Here is a 27,765-nt window from a genome sequence, read left to right on the forward strand (position 1 = left end):
GAATCCCCCCCTCAAAGGCCAAAACAAACCTGGAAAGGGCACTAGGGATGCCAACCAGCTGGTGGGTCCTGGAGATTCCCTGGAATTACAGCTCATCTCCAGACTACAGAGATAAGTTCCCCTGGAGAAAATGGATGTCTTGGAGGGTGGACTCTATGGCATTGTTCTTCATTGAGGTCACTGTCCTCCCCAGGCTCCATCCCCAAATCTCCAGGAGTTTCCCAACCTGGATCTGGCAACCCTCCCCCTCCCCATGCCCTGCCAGTGGCCAGGGAGACCTGTCAATCCAAAAAGGCACTGCCCCCTCCCTTTCTATTTATTGACAGAAACCAAGACTTGAAGGCTGGCAATACTGTTGCGGTTGCCTAGCAATGGCCACTGAGAGCATTTGTTTGTTAAAACTACAGGCACTCCTTCTATCATTTTGGAGGTTTTAACCCACCTCCCAAGAGTTTTTTTAAAGGTTTCTTTTTCTTTCTTTTTTTAACAAACCTGGCACTGTTTTCAGGTTTGTAGAATTATCTGTCTTGTCTGTTCTTGGCTCTTGTCTCCAGATTTAAGTATCTGGCCATGTTGAGAATGAAAGAAAATATTGTACAGATGGCTGAAATTATATCTCCAGCTTTGAAATTATGTTGGAGATTAAATAAACAGGTTGGGTCCTTTTGCCATATTTGTAGGCAATGTCCTATCATTAAAACATTTTGGTATAATGTTTTTAGTATATTAGAGGTAATAGTGCATTGCATAGTGTCACATGACCCCAAAATACTTTTGTTGGGCTATTTTACGAAGGAGGTAAAAACAGGATATAACCATAAAGAATCTCTGTGTATAACAGCTAGAATACTGTTAGCGCAGAATTAAACACATCTTTTTTCCCCACCAGAAATGAAAGTAAGGTCTGGTTTATTATGTTTATGGACAAGTTATCAACATGTAAACATCTGTGGGGAAAGAAGCTGTATTTTCAAGAAATACTTATCTCCAGTTGGTAACCTTTTATTTTATTTTGGAACAAGATCAAGCTGGATGCTTATGCAAGGCATGACATTTGTATTTTACATTATATATTCAGCTGATGCAATGTTTTTAATCTTTGCAGTGGATAGTTGGGTTATTTATATGTTTATAATTTGCTTTATTTATATATTTACAATTTTGTTAAAAGCAAGAATGTGCCCTGTGTAGTGTTGAGATTGATAGGATTACCAGCTCCAGGTTGGGAAATACGTGGAGAATTTGGAGGTGGAGCCTGAGGAGGGAAGGGTTTGGGGAGGGAAGGGACTTCAGTGGGGTATGATGTCACAGAATCCACCTTCCATGTCCCCCCTCAGCCTCCTCTTCTTTAGACTAAACATTCCCAAGTCCCTCAGCCTTTCCTCGTAGGGCTTGGTCTTCAGTAGGGTTGCCAGGCCGCTCTTCACCACCGGCAGGAGGTTTTTGGGGCACAGCCAGAGGAGGGCGGGGTTTGGGGAGGGGAAGGATTTCAATGCCATAGAGTCCAATTGCCAAAGTGGCCATTTTCTCCAGGTGAACTGGTCTCTATCGGCTGGAGATTAGTAGTAATAGCAGGAAATCGCCAGTTAGTACCTGGAGGTTGGCAACCCTAGTCTTCAGGCCCCTGATCATCCTCATGAGAGGTGTAAAGGTAAAGGTCCCCTGTACAAGCACTGGGTCATTCCCGACCCATGGGGTGACGTCACATCCCGACGTTTCCTAGGCAGACTTTGTTTACGGGGTGGTTTGCCAGTGCCTTCCCCAGTCATCTTCCCTTTACCCCCAGCAAGCTGGGTACTCATTTTACTGACCTCGGAAGGATGGAAGGCTGAGTCAACCTCGAGCCGGCTACCTGAAACCGACTTCCGTCGGGATCGAACTCAGGTCGTGAGCAGAACTTTTGACTGCAGTACTGCAGCTTACCACTCTGCACCACGAGGTGTAGAAATGTTCATGGAGGAAAGGGGTATTCATGGCTACTAGTTAAAATGGATACTAGTCATGATGCATACCTATTCTCTCCGGGGTCAGAGGAGCATGCCTATTATCTTAGGTGCTGTGGAACACAGGCAGGATGGTGCTGCTGCAGCCGTCTTGTTTGGGGGCTTCCTAGAGGCACCTGGTTGGCCACTGTGTGAACAGACTGCTGGACTTGATGGGCCTTGGTCTGATCCAGCAGGGCTTTTCTTATGTCCTTATGTTCTTATGTTCTCATTGTTCTTTTCTGCACCTGCTCCATTCTGTCCACATCCTTTTTGAAGTGAGGCCTCCAGTTCTAACAAAGGTGCCTACAAAGTTTCCTTTGTAGTATCTGCACAGTGGCATCTGCACAGTGTTAATTGTCCAGAGCAGATATGCTAGAAATACTGATGGGTGTCTGTCACCTCTTGCAAGGAAAGATGTGGTACTGTGCTTTCAAACAGCAGCCTTTTACAGTTCTCTCTCTCTCTCTTTCTCTCTCTCTCTCATTTTCCCCTCAAGGTCTGTCAAAATCCTTGGGCCTCATTGAAGGCTATGGCGGTCGTGGTAAAGGTGGGCTGCCTGCTACCCTCTCCCCGGAGGAGGAAGAGAAAGCCAAGGGGCCGCATGAGAAGTATGGCTACAATTCCTACCTCAGTGAGAAAATATCACTGGACCGTTCCATACCAGATTATCGGCCAACCAAGTAAGTGCCCCGATCTTATATAACGTATGTTGGATTTAGATGGTCCATTTGATGTGTAAGTGACAACATTGCTGACCTGATGCCAGCTTCTCAGAACTAGGGGGGGCGGTCTTTTTGGCAGAGCGATTGATTGGTTTCCTGCTGGCTATAACCTCCTTCAGATATGTGGTGAGCTTGGCTTAGGTTGGTTTCAGTCTTGTCCACCATCTCAAAATGATGCTGATCTGATTTGGAATTTGCACAAGTAAAGCATTGTATTCAAGGATGTTGGTGAGACTCAGATCATTTATGCTTGGGAGGTTTGTTGTTCGCTGGACCCACACCTTTCTGTTGGGAATCTATGCACAGCAGTCTCCAAGCTCAAATCAAGTCCCATCCCTCTAAATGCTGCTTTGTAATTGGCTTACTTGTAATGCTTACTATGAGAGAAAATCCCCCCCAAACCCAATTGCTGCATAAAAAACATTTTAAGAACAACAACAACAAAAAGGAGCAATCTGAAAGGGGGGGGAATCCAAGGCTCGGTTTTAAAAAGCTTTTCTACCGCTCAGAAAGAGCTCTAAGGAAGCAGGAAGTATTTGAATCCCTGCCTCTGGACATGCTACTTTGTAATTGGCTGTGAGCGAAACCAAGCTTGCGTGTCCCACACTTTGCCTTATACATGGGGATTTCACCTGGGCTTTGCTCAGGGAAGATGGAAGAATCGGGTTAACAGAGGAATGGGAAGACCCGGCCATTGCAAGGGCTGGGTGCGAGGTCATCTCTAATAGACGGAAAAACTCATGCATAACTCCAAGGAACAACCGAGACAGAATGGGGGCGAACGTGAGTGAAAGTACCCATGCATAAACAACCTCAGTTGTAAGTCTACCGGTTGTGTCTTGCCAGTTTAACTCAAGGTGAGGTGTGCTGGCAGTGCAGCAGACGACCTTCAGACAATCTGCGTGCATTTTGCATCACTCTGCCCTGGTGCTTTGTGAGCATGGCTTTTTGGAACATTCCCAGTCACAAAAGTAGAGTTTGTGCACATGCAGTTTTGTGCGTCCATAGTTCCTTTGCTCACATTCTGCTGAATGCACATAGGCGGGAAATATAGCCAGTGCTTTCATTCCCATTCCTCCTCTAGGCACACGGTTTTGCCCCCGCCCCCAACAGATGTCATCTGAAGAGGGCTGGGTGTCATTCAGTGATGGGGGGAGAACAACACCCCAACTAAATTACGATGAGAAGAAAAACTTGAGGGAAACCTAGGGTAGAAAGATGATGTTCAGGACAACTAGAGTTGATCCTACCCCTTCACTTGAGCAAGCTTGGAAGCCTTCCTCCAGCCTACAGTGTCATTAGAATCCTAGAGTTGGAAGGGAACCCCAGGGTCATCTAGTCCAACCCCTGCACAATGCAGGAAATTCACAACTACCTCCCCCCGCACACCCCCAGTGGCTTCTACTCCATGCCCAGAAGATGGCCAAGATGCCCTCCCTCTCATCATCTAAGGTCTTAGAAACAGCATTGCTGACAAATGGCCATCCAATCTCTTCTTAAAAACCTCCAGGGAAGGAGAGCTCACTGCCTCCCGAGGAAGCCTGTCCCACTGAGGAACCGCTCTAACTGTTAGAAAGTTCTTCCTAATGTCTAGACGGAAGCTCTTTTGATTTCATTTCAACCCGTTGGTTCTGGTCCGACCTTCTGGGGCAACAGAAAACAACTTGGCACCATCCTCTATATGACAGCCCTTCAATTACTTGAAGATGGTTATCAAATCACCTCTCAGTCTTCTCCTCTCCTAGTTCCTCAACCTTTCCTCATAGGACTTGGTCTCCAGACCCCTCACCATCTTTGTTGCCCTCCTCTGGACACGTTCCAGCTTGTCTACATCCTTCTTAAACTGAGGTGTCCTCCAACTTCAGCGTCTCTTCCTTAAAATAGTAGTAGGTACACTGGAGGCCCCCTTAAATTACCCCAACCATGCCTTTTTTTTACCAGAGAGCTTTAGAATGGGAAGCATCTTTGGGAAGCATAGGTTTGAAGTGCAAGAGGTAGCATTATGGCTTCTCCCTCCCCATGTGAAAGGGGTCAGGCTGATATGTCACTGTAAAGGCCAATTCACACATTACAAAGTCCATGTTTCCCCCATGTGGACGCTGTACAAATGTGTTCTGGAAGTTCTCAGCTGAGAACTCAATTCCCAGGTGCTTGCTAGCAAAATTGGATTTGGGATTGTGGCATGCTGGGAGAATAGTCTTCAACCCTCTTGCCCCCATGTGATTATCCCAACTTGCAATGGCCCAGGGGAGCTGCTGTTTACCCACTGGGGAAACTTACATGTACTGATGGCTTCAACAGTGGGGCAAACAGCAGCTCCCCAGGTCCACTCAGGTCAGGAACACGATGTGTGTGAGGGGAAGCTGAAACGCTTTCTAATTGTACACCATGCTCCCAAGCCAAATTGAGCCTGCTCATGGCTACGAATTAGAGTTGCCAGCACTACCTTGGCAAATGTTAGAAGACTTTGAGGGCGGTGCTTGGGGAGGGTGGCGTTTGGGAAGGTTGCAATCTCATTTCTGGGTGATGCTCTAGGAATTTCCCTTAATCTCTATGGCAAAGACCATAGAGACATGGAGAAATTCCTAGAACATCACTATGGAGGCCATTTTTCTCCATTTTTTCTCTTGCTCTTCAATTTCTCAGGGATGTGGGACTGGAGCCAGGGGTTTATGTGCTGTGGAGAGGCAAATGGTAAGCTATTGGGAAGTAAGTTCCAAGCTGGGAACTCCAGGTGCACCTCTAACTCAGCAGCCATGTGAGTGCTGCATGGACTTTGTAGTGTGCAGGTTCGCCCATGCACACTGGTGTGTACACATCTCTTTCACATGCACGCCGCAGATTTCTGCTTTTAACAATCATGCAAGCTTTGAATCAAAATTTCATTTGTTGCAATACCAAAAAAAAAACCCACTTGCAATGAAACTTCACTTTAGCAATTACCTCCTTGTAAGCGTTGCAAGGTAATACTCCTAACCTTTCTTCGCCTTCTAGCAAGGCCTTGGGTAGCTGTCATCAGAGCTCTTTGTCAAATATATAGTTCATCGCTGAGAGAGAAAGCGAGAGAGGGAGAGACAAGCGTACATTTGCAACTGACAAATTTCAGGTCTAGAATCACTGGCTCTCATATTAGAGATTAGCCGGCCGTGCTGTTGTGTTCTGTAGAGGCTCTCATATTAGAGCAACAGTCACTTAACAGTAAATGGGATCTTGCTTCTCTCTAGATGATTGAGATGGCCAGATTCTAAATGCAGCTTGACGCTGATGGGCACTTGTGTAAGGTGGCTGCTCGGTTAAAACAGATCCACGGTCTTATTAAGCCTGGAACTTGGAGGCCAGTGAGTAGATGCTGCCACATCATGGCTGCCAGTAGGGTTGCCAGGTGGGTGGTATTGGCGGACAATTGCCTGCCCATCCACCCAGCTGCTCCGGTTTTACTTCCGGAAGCGCTGCAACACAGCAGCTGTTCTTTTGCACTCAAAGCGTTAAATCGGCCATGGCAGTGCAGCGCTTCTGGAAGTAAAACCGGAAGTGCCGTCATTGCGTGGGCACACCCGCCCACGTATGGCCGCCCCAGGTCCACCCCCTGAAACCTCCCACTGATCGGGAGGGGGGGACCTGGCAACCCTAGCTGCCAGAGAGGGAAGCCCAAAATGGCCACCCGGAGATGTTGGGGTTGATCACGAGACGCTGGGAGGTTACTAGGGTAGCCAACCTCCAGGTGGTGACTGGAGATCTCCCAATATTACAACTATTTGTCTATTTTGTATAAGCATATAGCCTAGGGTTGCCAACCTCCAGGTACTAGCTGGAGATCTCCTGCTATTACAACTGATCTCCAGCGACTAGAGATCAGTTCCCCTGGAGAAAATGTCCGCTTTCGCAATTGGACTCTATGGCATCGAAGTCTCTCCCCTCTCCAAACCCCGCCTTCCTCAGGCTCCACCCCCAAAATCTCCAGGTATTTCCTAACCTGGAGCTGGCAACCCTAGAGGTCGCAAGCATCTTCCTGCAGCAGAGGCGATCCCTAGGTTTGCCAGCCCAGCTCCATACATTGATGGGAGCATTTAGGAACCCAGAAGTGCCATCATCGTGTTGCGTGATTTGTTGCCAAATAAATGAATGCAGGGTATGAACTAGAGCCTTTAGCAATGTGTGATAACAGGGAGGTCAGATTGAAAGAGTCTCCGTCAGTCGTCTTTGCTCTGGAAATGTGGATAATACACGGGTGTTCCTGTTTTCATCCATGATGTGTTGGTAGGGTTGCCAACCTCCAGGTATCTCTCTGGGAACCGATCTGACTTTCTTAATAATGGAACTAATGAAAATTGAATTATACTAGAGGTGGTTCAAGGTATAAACTGAGAGAAGACTTTGTACAGTCATGTATTGAATTGAAGAGGGACTGAGGAAGAATCGGAAACGGCCGTCTCCCCTTCTTTTCTTGACATTTGGAACCTGCTTTTTCTCTTGTACCTGGCTGAAGGACAACTGAAAATAAGAAGATTCACTATTACATATACTCTTACAGGCTGTTGTACCAATATTGGACTTTTATAACACATACAAGCCCTTCTGGGGATAGTTATCCTGTGTTATTTACTTGGCTATGTATAGCTATTAGGACAGATACATCGATGAACTGTCATTGGTCTTGTTTTTCATGTTATGTAGCTTGTATCATATTATATTTTGCACTTTGTGATACACTTTCGCTCCTGTTTTTGCTTCCTTACATTCTGTACTTACACAGTGGTGTCCCTTTTGAGTAACCTCCAGGTAGTAGCAGGAGATCTCCTGCTATTACAACCGATCTCCAGCAGATAGAGATCAGCTCCCCGAAGAAAAATGGCAATTAGACTCTATGGCATTAAAGCCCTCCTCAGGCTCCGCCCCAAAAACCTCCCACCGGTGGCGAAGAGGGACCTGGCAACCCTATGTGGAGACTTTAAGTGAGGATGTGTGTCCCCCGTGAGCGTTGACTGAGGACGTGCTTCCCCCAGGAGTGCTGAACTTCTCAGCTTCCACAAGTTGCAAGACAGGGACTTGTTCGGGGAGGGAATATTGGAACATAGCTGAAGGAGAAAGGCTTCAAGCACCATAGCACAGGGAGGGGAGGCCTGGCACGGTTTAGCTCCCTTCGCCTACACACTCCATTTTTGCTTTAGCTCTACCCACACATCTGTGCTTTAAGCATGACCGGCTCAACTCATGCTTGAGAATTAGCCTATTATTTCTGTCCACTCCCACCTGTCATGCTTTACCAAGTGCCTGACTGTGCAAGTGGAAATTTTAATTGTCTATACAATATGGAAAATTTCTCTGGGGTATCTGAAAATGGGCAGGAAGGATCCCACGAATGGGAGTACAATCCCTGACAATTTCATCCCAACTGGATGGGAGTGGGGAGATCATCACAAACGTAATCCCCATTGAAACAAAGACGAGAGTATGAAAAAGCAACATATATTATTTCCATCTCCATTCTTATTTCATCTTCTTAACCTTCTCAAATTCTGGGACTTTTATTTTATACTCCATTGCACTATGGGAAAGAGGAGACTGTGTTAGCTGTACCATCATTATATATGATTTATGAATCTGAAACTCAATCTAAAATTTTTAGATTGATTATGATTGTTAATTAGGGTTGCCAATCTCCAGGTACTAGCTGGAGATCTCCTGCTGTTACAACTGATCGCCAGCCGATACAGATCGGATCATCTGGAGAAAATGGCCGCTTTGGCAATTAGATTATGGCACTGAAGTCCCTCCCCATCCCAAACCCCACCTTCCTTAGGCCCCACCCCAAAAACCTCCTGCCTGTGGCAAAGAGTAGGGCTGCCAGGTCCCTCTTCACAACCGGAGGGGATGTTTTGGGGGTGGAGCCTGATGAGGACAGGGTTTGGGGAGGGGAGGGACTTCAATGCCATAGAGTCCAATTGCTAAAGCGGCCATTTTCTCCAGGGGAACTGATCTCTATCAGCTGGAGATTAGTTGTAATAGCAGGAAATCTCCAGCTAGTACCTGGAGGTTGGCAACCCTAGCAAAGAGGGACCTGGCTGCCCTATTGTTAATTATTGTTGTTAGCTTGTTGGTGATTGGATTAGATTGATATTATTGATTGTGAGCTGCCCTGAGCCATATTTGGTGGGGGGAGGGCAGGATAGAAATATAATTTAAATAATAATAACTATATTACAGTAAATTTATATACATAATATTACTGAAATGGGCAAAACTAGGGAGAACGTTTTGTGTTCTTCACTTTTCTTTAGATTGCAACATATCTTGCTGATTTCATGGAAGTCTCTTTTTTTTAAATCAGTCTAAAATGGTTAACTCAGATATCTTGGTCTCTGATTAAAATAGATGCAAGTCTAAGGAGTTTAGCTTTAATGGGTTTCAAATTGCTGCATTAGCAAGGAAAATGGTTAAACCCCCTCTGGCTGAGAAGCATTCCAGACTGTGTATTAATTTAAACATAGCTCTGCAAACACACACAGACTAATGCAAATTGCTAAGCAATTTAGAAAGCTCACAGATTCAGGGGAGCACGCCAGATTTGCTGTGTGCTGATTTCCGAGCTGCCATTTGCTTAAAAGGAAAAGAAAAGATGAATACTCTCTTTTTTCCCCTGTACAAAATAGTTTGACCTTTTTCTTGAGCGAAGCTATCAGCTAAGAGGAACATACTGTTGAAAAGAACCCATGCTTAAATTTCAGCTGAACCTCCTCAAACGTTAAAACAGTATACAGAAGCCATTATTTCTTCACAAAAATTCATTAATAACTTGTGGAACTCATTGCCACAGGATTCAAATGGGGTCCAGGATGTTGGAGAAGGAATGGAACCTCCATGTCCAGAGACAGCATATCTCTGAATATTTGTTGTTGAGGGGCAACAGTGATGAGGGTAGCTTTGGCCTCTGGGATTTGCTTCTAGTCATTCCAGGGTACCTGGTTAGCCCAGAGTTGCCAACCTCCAGGTGGTGACTGGAGATCTCCTGGGATGACAGCTGATCTCCAGGTGACAGAGCTCAGTTCACCTGGAGAAAACGGCTGCTTTGGAAGGTGGACTCTATGGCATTATATCCCATTGAAGTCCCTGCCCTCCCTCAAACCCTGCCCTCCTCAGGCTCCTTCCCCAAAATCTCCAGATATTTCCCAACCCAGAGCTGGCAACCCTAGGTTAGCCACTGTGGGCACCAAGATGCTGGACTGGATGAAGCATTGGTCTGATCCAGCAGGGACTCAAATATACAACATATACAGTACTAAATTGTGTTTGCAGAGCTGACACATATAGAAATAGCCATTGCCTGTAGAGCATACACAAGAGAAAGATAGGGTTATCTTCTGCAGGAGCAAAAAGCTAAAGAGGTGCTACCAATCTATCTGTGCTAAAAATGAGAACAATCTTTTTGATATCCACACATAACCACATGAAGCTGCCTTCTACTGAATCAGATCCTTGATCCCTCAAAATCAGTATTGTCTACTCAGACTGGCAGCAGTTCTCCAGGGTCTCAGGCCTTTCACATCACATACTTGCCCTAGTCCCTTTAACTGGAGATTCCAGGGATTGAACCTGGGACCTTCTACATGCCTAGCAGATGCTCTACCACTGAGCTATGGCTCTTACCTGCTTGTTCCCCAGGAGCAAGCAGAAGCTTTTCAATCTGATGGTTATTCTGGTGCCTTACTGTCTGGTTTCGATTTCCAGAGAGGAACAGGGACAGCGTGCAGATATTCCCAACAACAGATATGCCCATGATATGCACAGCAAGAAAACTGCCCTCCCGATTGGCACTTTTGTGCTCAGTGTTTCCACTGAGCGTTTCCAGAGTGGAAGACTCTGGGAGAGTTTTCTGGATAACTGCATTCTGTTTGCTTCAGGGAATATCCCCTATGTCATTCCTTTGAGCACAGTCCTGAAGGGAGGGGGTAGATCTGTGGCAGCCAGGAGGGGCAGAGGCACACCACTTCCTCAGAGCCTTCCTGGCTGCCACAGAGAGGGGAAAAGCATTTTTTTTTTTAAAAAAAAAAAAAGGGGGGAAATGCGAGGCTGTGCCACCAAAAAAAAGGTGGCGCAGCCCTGCAGGCGCCCAAGGGGGTATTCCCGGGGTAAAAGGGCTGTGGAAGCTGCCTAAAGGCAGCTCCACCCCTGGGAACACCCCCACCCATGCCAGCGTGGGCTTTCCCTTCCTGGAAAGCCCTGCTGGCATGGCTAGGGTTGCCAACCTCCAGGTACTGAAGTGCCTGGTTGTCTTATAGAGTCCAATAAAGACAACTAGGAGGAGGTTAAAAGCAACAGTTTTTTATTTAGCTAAACACAGACCTGGGGTGAAATAACCCACAGACAAAATGCAGGGTTACTCACCAGAGCAACTAAGGAAGCTCAATATCATTTATGCATTCCCATGGGGCAGGCCCATGGCTGCTGACGAGCAGATTGATACACAAAAGCATCAATGCACATTAGGTGTCTACTCCACTCTAATTAGCATAGCCTATAGATATTGCCGAAGGCGTCTCTAAGCAAGTGCTAGGTCTTGTGATCTTGGAAGTAGAAAACACATTCCTAAGGATGAAGGTAATTCAGAGCTCTCTACTGGTGAAAGGCCGTACCAGGCACAGAGAGCATGATTTGTTAGTTCATGGCTCCCGGATGCCAACTTCCCCAAAGCTTCCATGTGTGTGCATATGAGTACATAGTATTTTATACCAGCCCTTATATCTGGGCATTACAGTACTAGCTGGAGACCTCCTGCTATTACAACTGATCTCCAGCCAATAGAGATCAGTTCATCTGGAGAAAATGGTCTCTTTGGCAATTGGATTCTATGGTATTGAATTGCCTCCCCTCTCCAAACCCCGCCCTCCTCAGGCTCCACCCCAAAAACCTCCCGCCGGTGGCAAAGAGGGAACTGGCAACCCTAGGCATGGCTGTGCTTGTGGCGGAGGCCAGCAGTACCCAGACACCGCCGTGTTTGCCCCCGTGCTGGCGTAGATACCACCTGGCACCTACTCCGGCACGGGGTCATGCCGGCTCCAAAGGAGCTTTGTTTCCCTCCCCCCCCCTTTCAGGAATGGGCTGCCTGTATAATTATTTAGATTTTTTTGCCAATGCTTTTGGTTTTCCACTCATTGCTGCCGGCCTTTCCGATTAATTTGTAACACATAGACTTATTGTAAGGTTTTTGCACACAATGTGTGTTGCATCTATGTTTACAGTGTACATCATTTGCATATACAGCAGGCTGCAATTGCCTCCTATAGTCAGGTTTATGCACTCTCAATATTTCAGTTATCCTTGGGTTGCTCGGGAAACCTAGAAGTGTCTTTGCCTTCCATCAGGAGAATAATACCACTCCTGCAAGTTCAGCAGAGGTATTGTCGGTATATAAATTAAATGTCAGTATTTGAAAGGCGAAAGCCCTTTTCTGATGTTACCTCCATGCATATCAGCAGCCTGGCAATTGTGCATATCGGGAGTGTGTCCTACCCACAGTGCTCCTGATATGTATGGTTGCCATGTGTCGTGAACAGGAGAAATATGTGTATTTTGCATGGGCATGCAGTTTCAGTATGTGCGAACCAGAACCCTGAATATTTCAGTGGTCTGTTCACATGTATATTAGACTATATTAGGATTACCTGGTCCCTCTTCGCCACCAGCAGGAGGCTTTTGGGGTGGAGCCTGAGGAGGGTGGGTTTTGAGGAGGGGAGGGACTTCAATGCCATAGAGTCCAATTGCCAAAGCGGCCGTTTTCTAAAGGGGAACTAATTGCTCTCGGCTGGAGATCAGTTGTAGCAGCAGGAGATCTCCAGCTAGTACCTGGAGGTTGGCTACCTAGGCTATATGCATATACAAAATAGACGAATTTCCCTTGTTCAGATTACATGGTGATTGTATATATTAGGAGGATCTAGGCTTGGTTGGGAGACTCACTTTACATGTGAATCTAATATAGTTTATGGTTAGGTTGCCAGGCTCCAGGTGCTAGCTGAAGATCTCCTGGGATTACAGCTGATCTCCAGGTGACAGAGATCAGTTCACCTGGAGAAAATAGCTGCTTTGGAAGGTGGACTCTATGGCACTATACCCCACTGAAGTCCCTCCCTTCCCCAAACCCCACCCTCCTCAGACTCCATCCCCCAAATCTCCAGTTATTTCCCAACTAGGGTTGTCAGGTCCCTCTTCGCCACTGGCGGGAGGTTTTTGGGGCAGAGCCTGAGGAAGGGAGGGAAGTGGGGGAGGGACTTCAATGCCATAGAGTCCAATTGCCAAAGCAGCCATGGTCTCCAGGGGAACTGATCTCTATCAGCTGGACATCAGTTGTCATAGCAGGAGATCTCCAGCTAGTACCTGGAAGCTGGCAACCCTATTCCCAACTGAGAGCTGGCAACCCTACCGTTGCATAGCATAGAAATCATAACATACCAAAGATCTTCAGATTTTAGTGTTCCGAAAAGCTTAAGTAGGCTGGGGAGCATAAGTTTTATTCCAGCATCTTACCATAAGCTGCCCGGACTCAGGTGTGAGGGACTCAATGCGCAGTCCCAATGGTAGTTCTTGCTACACCTGCCTCTTTCTGGAATTCACAGTCTTTTTATACCTCTAGCTTTCATAACTAAGCAAACGTCATCATGAATGGCTGAGACCATGAAACTGCTTCTACCTTATTTTCAAACCATTTTTAACAACCATAATAGAGGCCAAGACTCCGGTGATAGGAAGTGATCTTGTGCAAGTTCAGGAATCCCTCTAGGATTGCCATGCTATTTTAAAAGAGACGGCGAGGAGGTTAATGAGAGTTTGTCTCCTTCAGTTTCTGGGCAGTAATAGCAGCAGTGAGACACGGACACTAATGGTCTTTAGTTATTGCATCTTGCTGTTCTCTATGTGTCATGATTGGGCATTATCAAAAGGTAATCCTGATGCCATCAGGTGTACAATCTTATCAAGATTGCTTTGATTTTGTTTTTGTTTTGTTTTTTTGCAGTGTTTCATTGGCCAATAGTAATGCAAGGTGAGGGAGATGTCAATGCAACCCAGAGGCAAATTGCATGTGGTCCAATTCCAGAATTAATTTTAGAAAACCACTTACTGAAATTGGAATGGACTACACCTCAGTGCAGCGTAAAATACCAGCATAAAATACCAGTGTGGGGACAATCTATTCTCATCCTTGTACAACACAACCTAATCAACCTGTGCTTGATTACCTTATCCAATATTACTTTTGAAGTTTGGAAAGCTTAAACTTTGTCCAATGTAGCTTAGTGGTGGAGCATTCTGAACACAAAACATAAAGCAAATGCAGGGTATTGTTTTGTTCTCTCCTACTCCTTCCTTCCTTCCTTAAACAGTATTTTCCCTCTGTGGTTTGGTTTCCCCATGAAACTTTTGTTATATTTATTTCATTCATTTTTATCCCACTCTTCCCCTAAGGTGCTCAGGATAGCATTCACTGGTCTCCCCTCTGCCAATTTACCCTCACCAGTGGCAGACCTACATTTTTGGGGCCCTGAAGCTTGAACTGTTATGGGGCCCCCTTCACAACAGGGCAACATCCAACAAGGTCCAAAGATCCGTTTATCTGGAGATGCCAGGGATTGAACCTGGGACCTTCCGCATGCCAAGCTGGATGCTCTACTGCTGAGTCACAGCCATATTAGGACAACAAGGGAAAAAACACAGGGCTTGTCTAGTGAGCTCTACAGTACTAACTCAGATGCTGGTTCTGCTGCTACGAACCCTATCAAAAGTTCTGCCATTAAGTCTGCAAACATATTTGTTCAGAGTGAAGAATATTGACTTAGAACCTCATAAATTAGATATAACTGATTTCTCTATTGATAATTCTCTTTGAAAGATGGCAGATGTAAAGGAATAAATAAGCCACAAAACAAAATATGCATCTAAATCAAAGAATCACACTCAGTTTAGAGAAGGAAGGGGTGGAGGAAGCGTCGTGAATATAGTTTTGAAGTTTCTCTTCTTTTTTCCCCCACATCTTTTCAGATGCTTTACATAATCGTGTGCGGCTCAATTAATTTTCTGGTTGATCTTCTTGTTTGTGTGGAGGAAATTAATCAAGCGTTCTTCAACTCAGCTGCTTTAATCGAGGCATTAACTTACACTCTCAGTATGAATGGAAAAAAATTTTCAAGGGTTGTTTTCTACAGAAAATCAAAGGCAGACAGACAAGTGATCTTTGCAAATTTGGGGGAAGGGTCTGGATAAAAGCTTGATTTTACTGCCGGGCGTTTGATTCTGTTTGGTATGGTGCTGTCTCGCATTGCTGAGAGTTAAACAACAGAAAAACTAGTATTTTGCTGCAGAAAGGCAAAGGGGCAGAACATCCAGGCAGTGTTAAACTCTACTCTGTCTATGGAAAAAGGGGCTTTGGGAGGATCTAAATAAATGTGTTAACAATAATCAGTTCTCTGAACGTCAAGACTATGAACACTCTGCACATGTGTGAAGTGTTTTTTCCTCCTCACAGCACAATAACCACACATGTCTGTGTACTTTCTAAAGAAGGAAAGGCTCCCTTACTCAATGAGTAATGAAATGGTGGAATCCATTGCCAGGGTACATTGGCCTTTTGTGCATCTCTGTTTCCCTCGCGGTCACCCCTCTGACGTATGTGGGGCTTTGTGTTGATTATGCATGCCATTTCCAACCATCAGAAGTTGCCTCACTCTCCCCTTGCGTTTCCCCGCTTTTTGCCCGCGTTTTCAGAGACCTGTTTTATCTCGATTTTGAAAATGTGGGCAAATGCAGGGGGAGAGCGAGGCAACCTCTGATGGTCGGAAACGGCATGCATAATTAAAACAAAGAAGACCTGAAGTCATTGGAGGGGTGACAGTGAGAGAAACAGCCATGCATAAAAGACCATAGTGATGGCCATGAGCCTAGATGGCTTTAAAGGTAGGGCTGTCAATTCGGTTCGGTCCGAACTGAAAATCAACCGAATTTCCCCTGATTCGGTGATTTTCTGTTCGGACGGATCCGAACTCAAAACTGGCGGGCAACCCGGGGGGCCGAATTCAGCGAGTTCGGGAGTTCGCGAATAAATCCGGCAAATTCGCCCCTCCCTTCAGGGGAGCCCGCTGAAAGGCGCGGGCTGCCCTTTAAACTGACCTGCGCCTCCCGGCTGGGAGGCGCAGATCAGTTTAAAGGACAGCCCGCCCCCCTTCAGGGGAGCCGGCTGAAGAGGCGCGGGCTGCCCTTTAAACTGACGTGTGCCTCCCGGCTGGGAGGCACAGGTTAGTTTAAAGGACAGCCCGCCCCCCTTCAGGGGAGCCGGCTGAAGAGGCGCGGGCTGCCCTTTAAACTGACGTGCGCCTCCCGGCTGGGAGGCACAGGTCAGTTTAAAGGACAGCCCGCCCCCCTTCAGGGGAGCCGGCTGAAGAGGCGCGGGCTGCCCTTTAAACTGACCTGTGCCTCCCGGCCGGGAGGCGCAGGTCAGTTTAAAGGACAGCCCGTCCCCCTTCAGGGGAGCCCGCTGAAGAGGCGCGGGCTGCCCTTTAAACTGATCTGCGCCTCCCAGCTGGGAGGCTCAGATCAGTTTAAAGGGCCCCCGCGCGCCTTCAGGGAATCCCTCTGAAGGCGCGCGGGGGCCGAATTTTCCCCCGAACTCCGGATCCCCCCGAATTACCGGGGATCCAAAGCGGGGGAGTTCGGACTTCGGCACGTACCAAACCCACAAGGGTCAAATTCGGCCGAATCCGAACTGTACTGAATTATTATTTTTTTGACAGCCCTATTTAAAGGGGCTTGAATCAATTTGTGGAGGATAGGTCCATCGAAGGATAGTACTAGTTCTTCTTATGCTCTTTCTTGGCATTGGGGATAATTTCTAAGTTGGACAAAGGGATGCAAATCTCATCTGTTGCAAGATGAGAAGTAGGAATCTGCTGCAAGATGAGATGTAGGAATCTCTCAATGAGTAACTAAGATGCTGGTTACTTGCTGCCTCCCTCCTGCTTTCCCAACCCATGTTTGACTCCTACCCTCACGGCCTTAGATCCTGCAACATCTCTTGAGAGGAATGTAGGCACACTAATTAAGTTAGCAGAGAATTCATAATGTGATTATAAGCAAATTGTCGTTGTCGTCCCCCAGGTAGCTGATGGTGTGATATATTGGAGATTTATGGCTTCGTCTAACACTGCCATCCTAAAAAGAGTTTGAAAACATAAGAATATAAGAAAAGCCCTGCTGGATCTGACCAGTGGTCCACCTAGTCCAGCATTCTGTCTCACAGAGTGGCCAACCGGTTACTGTGGAGAGCCAGCAACTGGGCATAAAGGCCAAGGCTTTCCCCTGATTTTGCCTCTTAGTAGAGATTTGCTGCCTCTGAACATGGACATTCCCTTTGGTCACCGTGTCTAATAGTCATTAACCATGCAGGAATTCTTGGAGACTTGGCAGTACCTTTCCTAACCTGGGGAGTGCATTCTCTCTGGGCTTCAGTTAGTGTGGTTTTAAATAGCTTTCTCGAGGGATATTCTCTCCAGTATCAGAGGAGAATGCCTATTATCTTAGGTGCTGTGGAACACAGGCAAGATGATGCTGCAGCCGTCTTGTTTGTGGGCTTCCTAGAGGCACCTGGTTGGCCACTGTGTGAACAGACTGCTGGACTTGATGGGCCTGGGTCTGATGCAGCAGGGCTTTTCTTGTGTTCTTACTACTCTCTTGTGTTTCCAATTGAGCTTCCTTTTAACTATTTCCCTCACTTTTGTAAAGTTCCCTCTTTTGAAATCAACTGTTACAGTTTTGGAAATTCGAGATAAAAGAGGTCTCTGAAAATGCAGGCAAAATGCAGGGAAAGGCAGGGGGAGAGCGAGGCGACCTCTGACGGTCGAAAATGCCATGCATAATCAAAACAAAGGCCCGAAGTCGTCGGAGGGGTGACAGCGAGGGAAACAGCCATGCATAAAAGGCATTGTTTGTTTGTTTACTTGTTTTACTCCATTTATACTCCGCCTTTCTCCCCACTGGGAACTCAAAGCGGCTTACGTTGTTTTCGTCTCCTTCATTTTATCCTCACAATAACCCTGTGAAGTAGGTGAGGCTAAGAGCGTGCGACTGGCCCAAGGCCACTCAGCAAGGTTTCCTGGAAAAGTAGGGATCTGATTAATTACCGTATTTTCCGGCGTACAAGACGACTGGGCGTATAAGACGACCCCCCATTTTTACAGTTAAAATTTAGAGTTTGGGATTGTCCCGAGTCCGCGGCCTAGGGTCGGCCCTCAGGACTGCGCCCCAACCCCGCGGCCGCTGTCAGACCTCCTGGAGTGGCCCAACCCGAGTCCGCGGCCTGGGGCCAGCCCTCGGGACTGCGCCCCAACCCCGCGGCCACCACCGGTCCTCCTGGGGCGGCTCAACCCCCGGGGACATGGACAGAGCGGAGGCGGCTCCTCAGGGAGATTCTCCAGTCCGGCTCGGAATTCAGCATCCGGCGTATAAGACGACACCTGGCGTATAAGACGACCCCCGACTTTTGAGAAGATTTTCCTGGGTTAAAAAGTAGTCTTATACGCCAGAAAATACAGTAATTACTGTGTGGTACATACCTAGTGCTATATAGAAGCTCTACTATATTAATATTGCTATTCAACATGGCCATTCGAGTTCCTCCCATATAATATCATTAGACTGTGACCAATGAGTCTCAGTGTACTCATTCTCCCTATTATCATCATTATTTATTTATTTATTTATTTATTACACTTCTACCCCGCTCTCCCCAACCCGAAGGTCGGGCTCAGAGCGGCTGAGCTATGCAATTTCTGGCTATGAGCCTAATTTTGAACATGATTATAAGCCCTCCAATTTGGTCATTATTCTGGAGTCTGGAGTAAAAACCGTGGAGATTTGGGGAATTCCTAGAGTGCTGTGACATCACTTCTGGGTACAACCAGAAGTGATGCTGCCAGCGTTGCATGAAGTCGCTTCCCACCCCCCACTTTTGGTCTTGTTGGAGAGGAAAGATGGCGACAGAGACCAGGAGCTGGGCCCGGGAGATGGCACGCCATAGCGCCATAGCAGGCAGTTTGGAAAGGCCAGGCCAGATGGTAAATCGAAAAAGGGGATGGGGGAGAGAAAAACACATCTCTCCAGCCATGGTGTTGGTGACTCTTTGTCAGCAAAGGATGCTTAGCAGACTTCAATGGACACAGGATATGATTAGCTTGTAAAGATGTAGTGAGTACAGGGAAAGGACGGTTAGGTTATGGCCTTCTGTGGATGCTCCCAAAAAAAGTGCTGCAGTTTGGCAGCCAAATCAGAGGGGAAAAACCTGCTTGTAGAGACAGCCACAGATCCCAAACATCATACATAGGTCTTTTATGCATGGCTGTTTATCTCACCATCACCCCTCTGATGACTTTAGGTATTTGTGTTGATTATGCATTTCGTTTCCGACCGTCAGAGGTTGCCTCGCTCTCTCAGCGTTTCCCCGCGTTTTGCCCTTGTTTTCAGAGACCTGTTTAATCTCAAATTTGAAAACGTGGGCGAAACGCGGGAAAACGCAGGGGGGGAGCGAAGTGACCTCTGATGGTCGCAAACGGCATGCGTAATCAACACAAAGATCCGAAGGCGTTGGAGAGTAGGGTTCCCAGGTCCCTCTTCGCCACCAGCGGCAGGTTTTTGGGGCAGAGCCTGAGGAGGGCGGGTTTTGGAGAGCGGAGGGACTTAAAAGCCATACAGTCCAATTGCCACAGTGGCCATTTTCTCCAGGGGGAACTGATCTCTATTGGCTGGAGATCAGTTGTAATAGCAGGAGATCTCCAGCTAGTACCTGGAGGTTGGCAGCCCTATCGAAGGGGTGACAGTGAAGAAAACAGCCAAGCATAAAAGACCATTGTTTGGCCTTGAGATGCTTTAATTGGGTATATCAGGGACTGAACTTGGGGCGTCTTCTCTCGGGAAAGAACACCTTTTATCATCCCTGTTCCCTGTTCTGCTGTCCTGAAGCCCTATGTCTGAGCAGCGGCACTGAATATGTTCATTGCTCTAGCAGGTTGGCTAAGGGCATTTGCACCACATTCATCTGCCTGGGCGCAAGGATGATAAAACATCTTTATGTTAAAAATGGCAAGCAGTTAAGGATTCTAGCCCTGTTGTGTGCAAAGTGCTCTCACCCTGCGCCATCCTATATTTTAATGCTGGAGATCATTGCAAGATGCAAGGGGGAAGCATTAAGAAAATTTATTAACTTACTAAAGTGCAGCTGCCCGTGTGCGTGCTTTCAGCAAAGTCTGAGACACAGGTGCCTTTTTATCAATTTAACGGTATTTAAAAGAGGGCGAGTTATTCGAGCCATTTGTCTCGGCAACCAGGGGAACGTTTTCGCCTGCTCACATATTAACACCCACACGTTATGTGAGAGAGCAGAATGTCGGGGAAGAAGAACCGGAGGGTAAGTTAGCACTGGAAGCCCAGCAAAGATGACACACGGCAAAATCCAATTTCTTTCAAAATAATTTATTATGTACATAGGAAAAAGGGCTGTTATAGGTTACAAGAGAACATTTCTTTTGGTTGTTATACATTTTTGGCCTGCAGTTCCAATAATCAACAAACGGGCCTCTCAAGTCCAAATTAAACTGAATATCTCAAGTAGGGTTGCCAGGCCTACGCTATGGTAGGGTTGCCAACCTCCAGGTAGTGGCTGGAGATCTCCCACTATTACAACTGATCTCCAGCCGACATAGAACAGTTCTCCTGGGGAAAGTGGCCGCTTTGGCAATTGGACTCTATGGCATTGAAGTCCCTCCCCTACCAAAACCCCGCCCTCCTCAGGCTCCGCCCCAAAAATCTCCAGGTATTTCCCAACCTGGAGCTGGCCTCCCTAGCTGGAGATCTCCCCCATTACAACTGATCTCCAGGTGACAGAGATCGGTTCACCTGAAGATAGGGTTCCCCTATGCCCGGATATTGCCTACCAATTAACCGGACTGCCCTCAGCTACCAGTTAACCAGGCTGCCCTAAGCTGGTCAGCAGGCATAAACAGGTTAGCTGAGGGAGGGCAGCGATCGTGATGACATCACTTCTGGGTTTACCCTGGAAGTGCCAGCATCGTGACAGAGATGCTCTAGCACTCCCCCCCCCAAAAAAAAAAACCTCTGTGGTTTCCATAGAGTATTTGGAGGAATGTGCAGCTAGAGCATCCCATGCAATGCCGGCGTTTCCGGGTAAACCCAGAAGTGGCATCATCACACCCCACGGACGCACATGGATCTCCGCCCCTAGCAGAGATCCCCACGAAGCTCCCACCGGTGGTGTGGAGGGGGCCCTGGCAACCCTACCATCAGAAAATGGCCGCTTTGGAAGGTGGACTCTGTGGCATTGTTCTAGGAGTTTAACCTTGGTTTCTGTTTTGTGTGTTTTCTCCGACAGGTGTAAAGAGCTGAAATACCCCAAGGATCTTCCACAGATTTCCATCATTTTTATCTTTGTGAACGAGGCGTTGTCAGTCATCCTGCGTTCGGTGCACAGTGCAGTGAACCATACGCCCGCTCACCTCCTGAAGGAGATCATCCTCGTTGACGACAACAGTGACGAAGGTGAGTGACGTCAACAGGGGAAGGAAAGGATGCTGGACAGTGCTGCAGCATTCACCTGGTGCACTTGGGAGAATGCACCCATCCCCATCATAGTGAGCCACTGAAAATGAGATCATGCAGTGATTCCCCAGCATGGCACCGCAGCTGAGTTTACTGGTTCTCGTTATCGGTTTTGACAAATCATCTCTTCCCCAAAATAAAGAGCCGGTTCTGATTCTCCTCCACCTCGCTGAAGAAGGAGGTGATTCAGAAGAACCTAAGAGTAGGGTTGCCGGATCCCTCTTAGCCCCCGGTGGGAGGTTTTGGGACAGAACCTGTGGAGGGCGGGGTTTGGGGAGGGGAGGGACTTCAATGCCATAGAGTCCAATTGCCAAATCGGCCATTTTCTCCAGGGGAAATGATCTCAATTGGCTGGAGATCAGTTGTAACAGCAGGAGATCTCCAGCTAGTAGCTGGAGGTTGGCAACCTTAATTAACAATCATAATCAATCTAAAAAATTTAGATTGAGTTTCAGATTCATAAATCATTTATAATGATGGTACAGCTATCACACAATCTCCTCTTTCCCATAGTGCAATAGAGTGTAAAATAAAATAAAAGTCCCAGAATTTGAGAAGGTTAAGAAGATGAAAAAAGAATGGAGATGGAAATAAATATGTTGCTTTTTCAAACTCTCGTCTTTGTTTCAATGGGGACTATGTTTGTGATTATCTCCCCACTCCCATCGAGTTGGGATGAAATTGTCAGGGATTGTACTCCCATTCGTGGGATCCTTCCTGCCCATTTTCAGATACCCCAGAGAAATTTTTCTTATTTTATAGACAATTTAAATTTCCACTTGCACAGTGAGTCACTTGGTAAAGCATGACAGGTGGGAGTGGACAGAAATAATTGGAGACATTGCTTTGGGGTATGCAGGGGGCGTCCATTAAGAAACAGCTGCCACCTTTGTAGGGGGGATGGCCCAGGCTAGCCTGATCTCGTCAGATCTCGGAAGCTAAGCAGGGTCAGCCCTGGTTAGTATTTGGATGGGAGACCACCGAGGAATACCAGGGTTCCTGTGCAGAGGAAGTCACTGGCAAACCACCTCTGTTAGTCTCTTGCCACGAAAACCCCAAAAAGGGGTCGCCATAAGTCGGCTGCGACTTGACGGCACTTTGCACACACACACGCTTGGCTTTGCACCTTCTCAGCATTGTGAGTGGACCCATCCCTGTATAGCAACCATTTTTTCTTGCCCTGTGTGGCTTCCATTTTGTGGCGGCACCACTTCCTATCCTCCAAATTCCTAGGCTGGAGATCTCTGGGATGAAAAATGAATGAACCCCTTCCCCCACCACTTGTATTATGTCTGGCCTCTGATTATGAGCTTTCTCTGCAAATGATTTGAAGTTGTGTGTGTGTGTTTTTAAGAGTTCTGAACTGGAACATCTTTTACTGAATTTATTCATTACGTTGATATCTCACCTTTCTTTCATAACGGAAATCATTGTGAAGAGAACCAGTGGGATGTAGTGATTAGAAGAAGAAGAGTTGGTTTTTATATGCCAATTTGTTCTACCTTTTTAAGGAGAATCAACCCAGCTTACAATCTTCTTCCCTTCCTCTCCCCACAACAGACGCCTTGTGAGGTAGGTGGGGTTGAGAGAGTTCCAAGATAACTGTGACTAGCCCAAGGTCACTCAGCTGGCCTCATGTGTAAGAGTGGGGAAACCAACCCGGTTCACCAGATTAGAGTCCACTACTCATGCTATTACAACTGTTCTCCAGCTGATAGAGATCAGTTCACCTGGACAAAATGGCCACTTTGGCAATTGCTCTATGGTACTGAAGTCCCTCCCCTCCCCAAACCCCACCGTCCTAAGGCTCTACCCCAAAAAATCTCCCACCAGTGATGAAGAGGGACCTGGCAACCCTACACACAGCAGGCTTCATGTGGAGGAGTGGGGAATCAAACCTGGTTCTCTAGATTAGAGCCCGCCGCTCTTAACCACTACTCCATGCTATAGATCAGGCTGCCGTTTGAAGAACCTCAAGTCAGTTTCAGCAACCAAGAAGTTTGGTTTCCCACTGAGACCGAGCAAAGGGTTAAACTAATTAAGTTCTGAGTATGTGCCAACAGTTGTTGCCTCCCCTGTGCTGATGTACTGAATGCCAACTGTGTAAGTGTAAAAGTGGGCCATTCACTCGAAAGGCATCTTTTTATCAACTGCAAACAGAATATGAGTTTTCAGAGCAAAGGTGCCGGACTTGTAATAAAAACAAGTAGTGTCACCAGGCGATATTTGCAAAGCAAGCCCATTATGAACACACAAAGCTGCCTTATACTGAATCAGACCCTCGGTCCATCAAAGTCAGTATTGTCTACTGAGACCGGCAGCGGCTCTCCAGGGTCTCAGGCAGGGGTCTTTCACATCACCTATTTGTCTCGTCCCTTTAACTGGAGGTGCCGGGGATTGAATCTGGGACCTTCTGCATGCCAAACAGATGCTCTACCACTGAGCCACAGCCCCTCCCTTATTATTTGCAAATGTTGCCCTCGTTGCTATCTGGGACCACCTCCATGATGTTTACAAAACATTTCTGGAATGTCGGTGGCCCTAAAAGCAATGTTACTGATAAATCAGAATCAGACTGCATAAAAACCAGTGAACCAGTAAATTGCAACCATACACCCACTTGCACCTGCCAGACTGCACCCATGCAGATATACTCGAAATACTGCTCAATTTTAAATTGCAAGCCACAGCAATTTGATTATATGGGGCACAGAGTTCTACAGAAAATGGCCAGTGTGATCACAGTAAAGTGGAATTTTGAAGGCCTCATTTGTGAAAATTCTGCCATCGCTCATTTTGGTCCAGCCAGACTGTAAATCAGTGTATGTACAAGACTTGAAACAGCTGTGCTCTGTTGGGGGCTGGGGAGAAGCATAAATTCTTGCCAGATCTGACCCAGCAATCTTGCACTAGGAAAAGGGAAGAAGGAAGTCAGAAGTTGAAAATTACGGGTTGAAATTAAATCAAAATAGTTTCCCTCTAGACATTAGGAAGAATTTTCTAACAGTTACTACGGTTCCTCAGTGGAACAGGCTTCCTCGGGAGGTGGTGAGCTCTCCTTCCCTTGAGGTTTTTAAGAAGAGGTTAGATAGCCATCTGTCAGCAATGCAGATTCTATGACCTTAGGCTGATCATGAGAGGGAGGGCATCTTGGCCATCTTCTGGGCATGGAGCAGGGGTCACTGGAGGGGTGGGGGCAGGAAGTAATTGTGAATTTCCTGCATTGTGCAGGGGGTTGGACTAGATGACCCTGTTGGTCCCTTCCAGCTCTGTGATTCTAAGTCTTTTATGCATGGCTGTTTCACTCGCCGTCACTCCTCTGATGACTTCTGGTCTCTGTGTTGATCATGCATGCAGTTTCCGACCATCAGAAGTTGCCTCGCTCTCCCCCTGTGTGTTCCCCGCATTTTGCCCACATTTTCAAATTCGAGATGAAACTGGTCTCTGAAAATGTAGGCAAAACACAGGGAAACGCAGGGGGAGAGGGAGGCATGCGTCGGAAGCATCTGATGGTCGGAAACACCATGCATAATCAACACAAAGACCCGAAGTCGTCGGAGGGGTGAGGGTGAGGGATACAGCCATGCATAAAAGACCAGAGAGATTCCCAAAAAAAGGGGCCCACAGAACCAACAGGCAGGGCCATTGGGTGAGACTGAAGACCGGTCCAGCTGGGTTTATTTCTTGACAAAGCCCCGGGAGGAAAAGAAAAGTGGAGTGTTTGTTCTATGTAGGTCAGCTGTTGGTCAAGGGCAGTTGGAACAACTGCGGAAGGAGATGGAAGATTAGTCCTTCCCATTAACTTGCGGTGCGTAGCGCCTTCTCCAGATAACACAGAACACAAAAGTTACACTTGAGTCAGGCCCCGGTTTTGAATAGCTTTCCCAAAGTGGGGGACGGGACTGCAATATGACCTCCATTAGCGTCCCTCGTTTTGGAGCTTGCCTACAGCAAGCAATCTCCAAGTGTCGCTTGCAATCCTGCCGTATGCTTGAACGTCTTGCCTAAGCAGCTCCCCTGGTGCTGGAGAAGTAATGCTTTCGCCATGAATATTACAGCATCGTCTCTCTTTTTTCCCCCTTTGGCAAAGAGCCTCCTGTCGTAGACAGGAAAGCCTTCAAGGGTTTGTTAAAAAGGTACTTCTGACGCCAACCTCAGCTCATTAAGGCGCAAGCCTGTATGTACTTTCCCTTCCATGCAACAATATCAGCTGTGATTGAAGATGCTCATTATTGTCCTTCCGTAGCTCACGTCAACAACCACGGTGCTTGTTGATCATCGTAAGACAAAGGCAGGAAAGAGTACCAGGTTTCAAAGACATGTCTAGGTCACAAGCGTCTTGCTTTGAAAAGCTCAAGGCCAAACTCAGCCCTGCTAGTTGTTTATGTGTCATGCTCATTCATCGCAAAAGTAGGTGATGGGGAAGAGGGGGAAATGTGGGGGGGGGTTACTTCAGAAGAAGTGCTCGGGTGGGGGGAGCCTTCTCTCTTTACTCCCTCCCCCAAGTAGGGTTGCCAAGCTCCAAGTGGTAATTGCCTCAAAAAGAAGAACCTAGGTTGTTAGAATAAGAACATAACATAAGAACATAAGAAAGGCCCTGCTGGATCAGACCAAGGCCCATCAAGTCCAGCAGTCTGTTCACACAGTGGCCAACCAGGGGCCTCTAGGAAGCCCCCAAACAAGATGACTGCAGCAGCACCATCCTGCCTGTGTTCCACCGCACCTAAGATAATAGGCATGCTCCTCTGATACTAGAGAGAATAAGTATGCAGCATGACTAGTATCCATCTTAATTAATAGCCATGAATACCCCTTTCCTCCATGAATATGTCCACTCCCCTCTTAAAGCCTTCCAAGTTGGCAGCCATCACCACATCCTGGGGCAGGGAGTTCCACAATTTAACTATGACAGAATGATAGTGTTCTAGCAAAAACAACCTATTGTAATCTTAATCAAGTTTCAATATCAAAGTTGCAGGTTCTGTGGTTCTGTGGTTACTACCCTCCTGGACGAACCTGGGGGGGGGGAATTTTCAGTTCCCAACCTCCAGGGCTGGCCTGGATAAAAAAATTCTCTGTCGCCAACTTCCAGGAATAGCCTGGAGAAAAGAGTGTTTGCCAATCTTGAGGGCTTCATGGACTGAAATTCGGTGGTTGCCAACCTCCAGGGCTTGTGTTCTAGCAAAAACAACCTATTATAATCCTTACCAAGTTTCCATATCAGGTTTTCCCCCCTCAGGTTCATCCAGGAGGGTAGTATCCACAGAACTTGCAAATTTGATATTGAAATTTGATTGAGATTATAATAGGTTGTTTTTGCTAGAACAAGCTCCAAGTGGTGGCTGGAGATCTCCTGGGATTACAACTGATTTCCAGGGGACAGAGATTTCCAGTTCGCCAGGAGAAAATGGGTCAGTTTGGAAGGCAGGCTCTATGGCAGTGATGGCGAACCTTTTAGAGACCGAGTGCCCAAACTGCAACCCAAAACCCACTTATTTATCGCAAAGTGCCAACTGGGTGGCGGGGAGTCCAGGGAAGGGGTGGGTGCTTTGTTTTTTTTATATATAAATATTTTTATTAACTTTTAACAGTAAATAGGGGTACAAAAAGAAGAAGAAAAAAAGGAGTAGGGGGGAAAATGAGCAAACAAAAAAACAAGCAGTAAATTATTCAGTTGATATTTAACCTTATAGCTCTTTGCGCTACCCTCTAGAGTTTTTATTAATACAGTTATTTTCTAATAAAATGGATAAAATTCCACCTTGAGTCCATTATTTTTCTTGGAGTCTTATTATTGTTTTTTTGTTGCCATATAGTCATAGAAAGGTTTCCATTTGTCTAATTTGCTTTTGATTATTCATTTGCAAGGATTCAGTCAGATGTGCCATCGTTATATATTCGTAAGATTTATCCATCCAGGTCTCTATGGTAGGAATTTTGTTTGTTTTCCATAAAGATGCCAATACTATTCTTGCCGCTGTGATTAAGTATTTCAGCATATTCTGTTGGTCTTTGTTAATATTCTCCGGAGTTTTACTCAGTAGAAATAATTTGGGGTCATATAATATACCTTGACCGATAATGCCTTCTAAGTTCTTATGTATTCCGGAAGGGGTGGGTGCTTTGGAGTGGCGGGGAGTCCAGGGAAGGGGGGGGACTTTGAACTGCTCCACACTGCCTGCAGGCAGCGCGGAGCAGTTCAAAGCCCCCGCCGCCCAGCTGGGCAGCGGGGACTCCAGGGAAGGCAGACGCGACAGCTGCGCATGCCCACAGAGAGGGCTCGCCGTGCCAAGTCCGGCACGCGTGCCATAAATTTGCCAACACGGCTCTATGGTGTTGAAGTCCCTCCCCTCCCCAAACCCCACCCTCCTCAGGCTCCATCCCCAAAATCTCCAGGGACCTCCCAACCC

The 27,765-nt window shown here is 46.9% G+C and overlaps 1 protein-coding gene across 1 annotated transcript in view; it reads left to right on the forward strand.

Moving 5' to 3' along the window:
• GALNT17 (polypeptide N-acetylgalactosaminyltransferase 17) overlaps positions 1-27,765 on the forward strand; it is a 234,374-nt gene that overhangs the window by 98,524 nt on the left and 108,085 nt on the right. Inside the window, exons 2-3 of the mRNA XM_056865090.1 lie at positions 2,482-2,665; positions 21,129-21,295. Of these exons, the coding sequence (XP_056721068.1) occupies positions 2,482-2,665; positions 21,129-21,295 (351 nt within the window). The remainder of the gene's footprint in view (positions 1-2,481; positions 2,666-21,128; positions 21,296-27,765) is intronic.

Source organism: Euleptes europaea, chromosome 19 (assembly GCF_029931775.1).
Source record: "Euleptes europaea isolate rEulEur1 chromosome 19, rEulEur1.hap1, whole genome shotgun sequence".
In the NCBI taxonomy this organism is placed as follows: Eukaryota; Metazoa; Chordata; class Lepidosauria; order Squamata; family Sphaerodactylidae; genus Euleptes; species Euleptes europaea.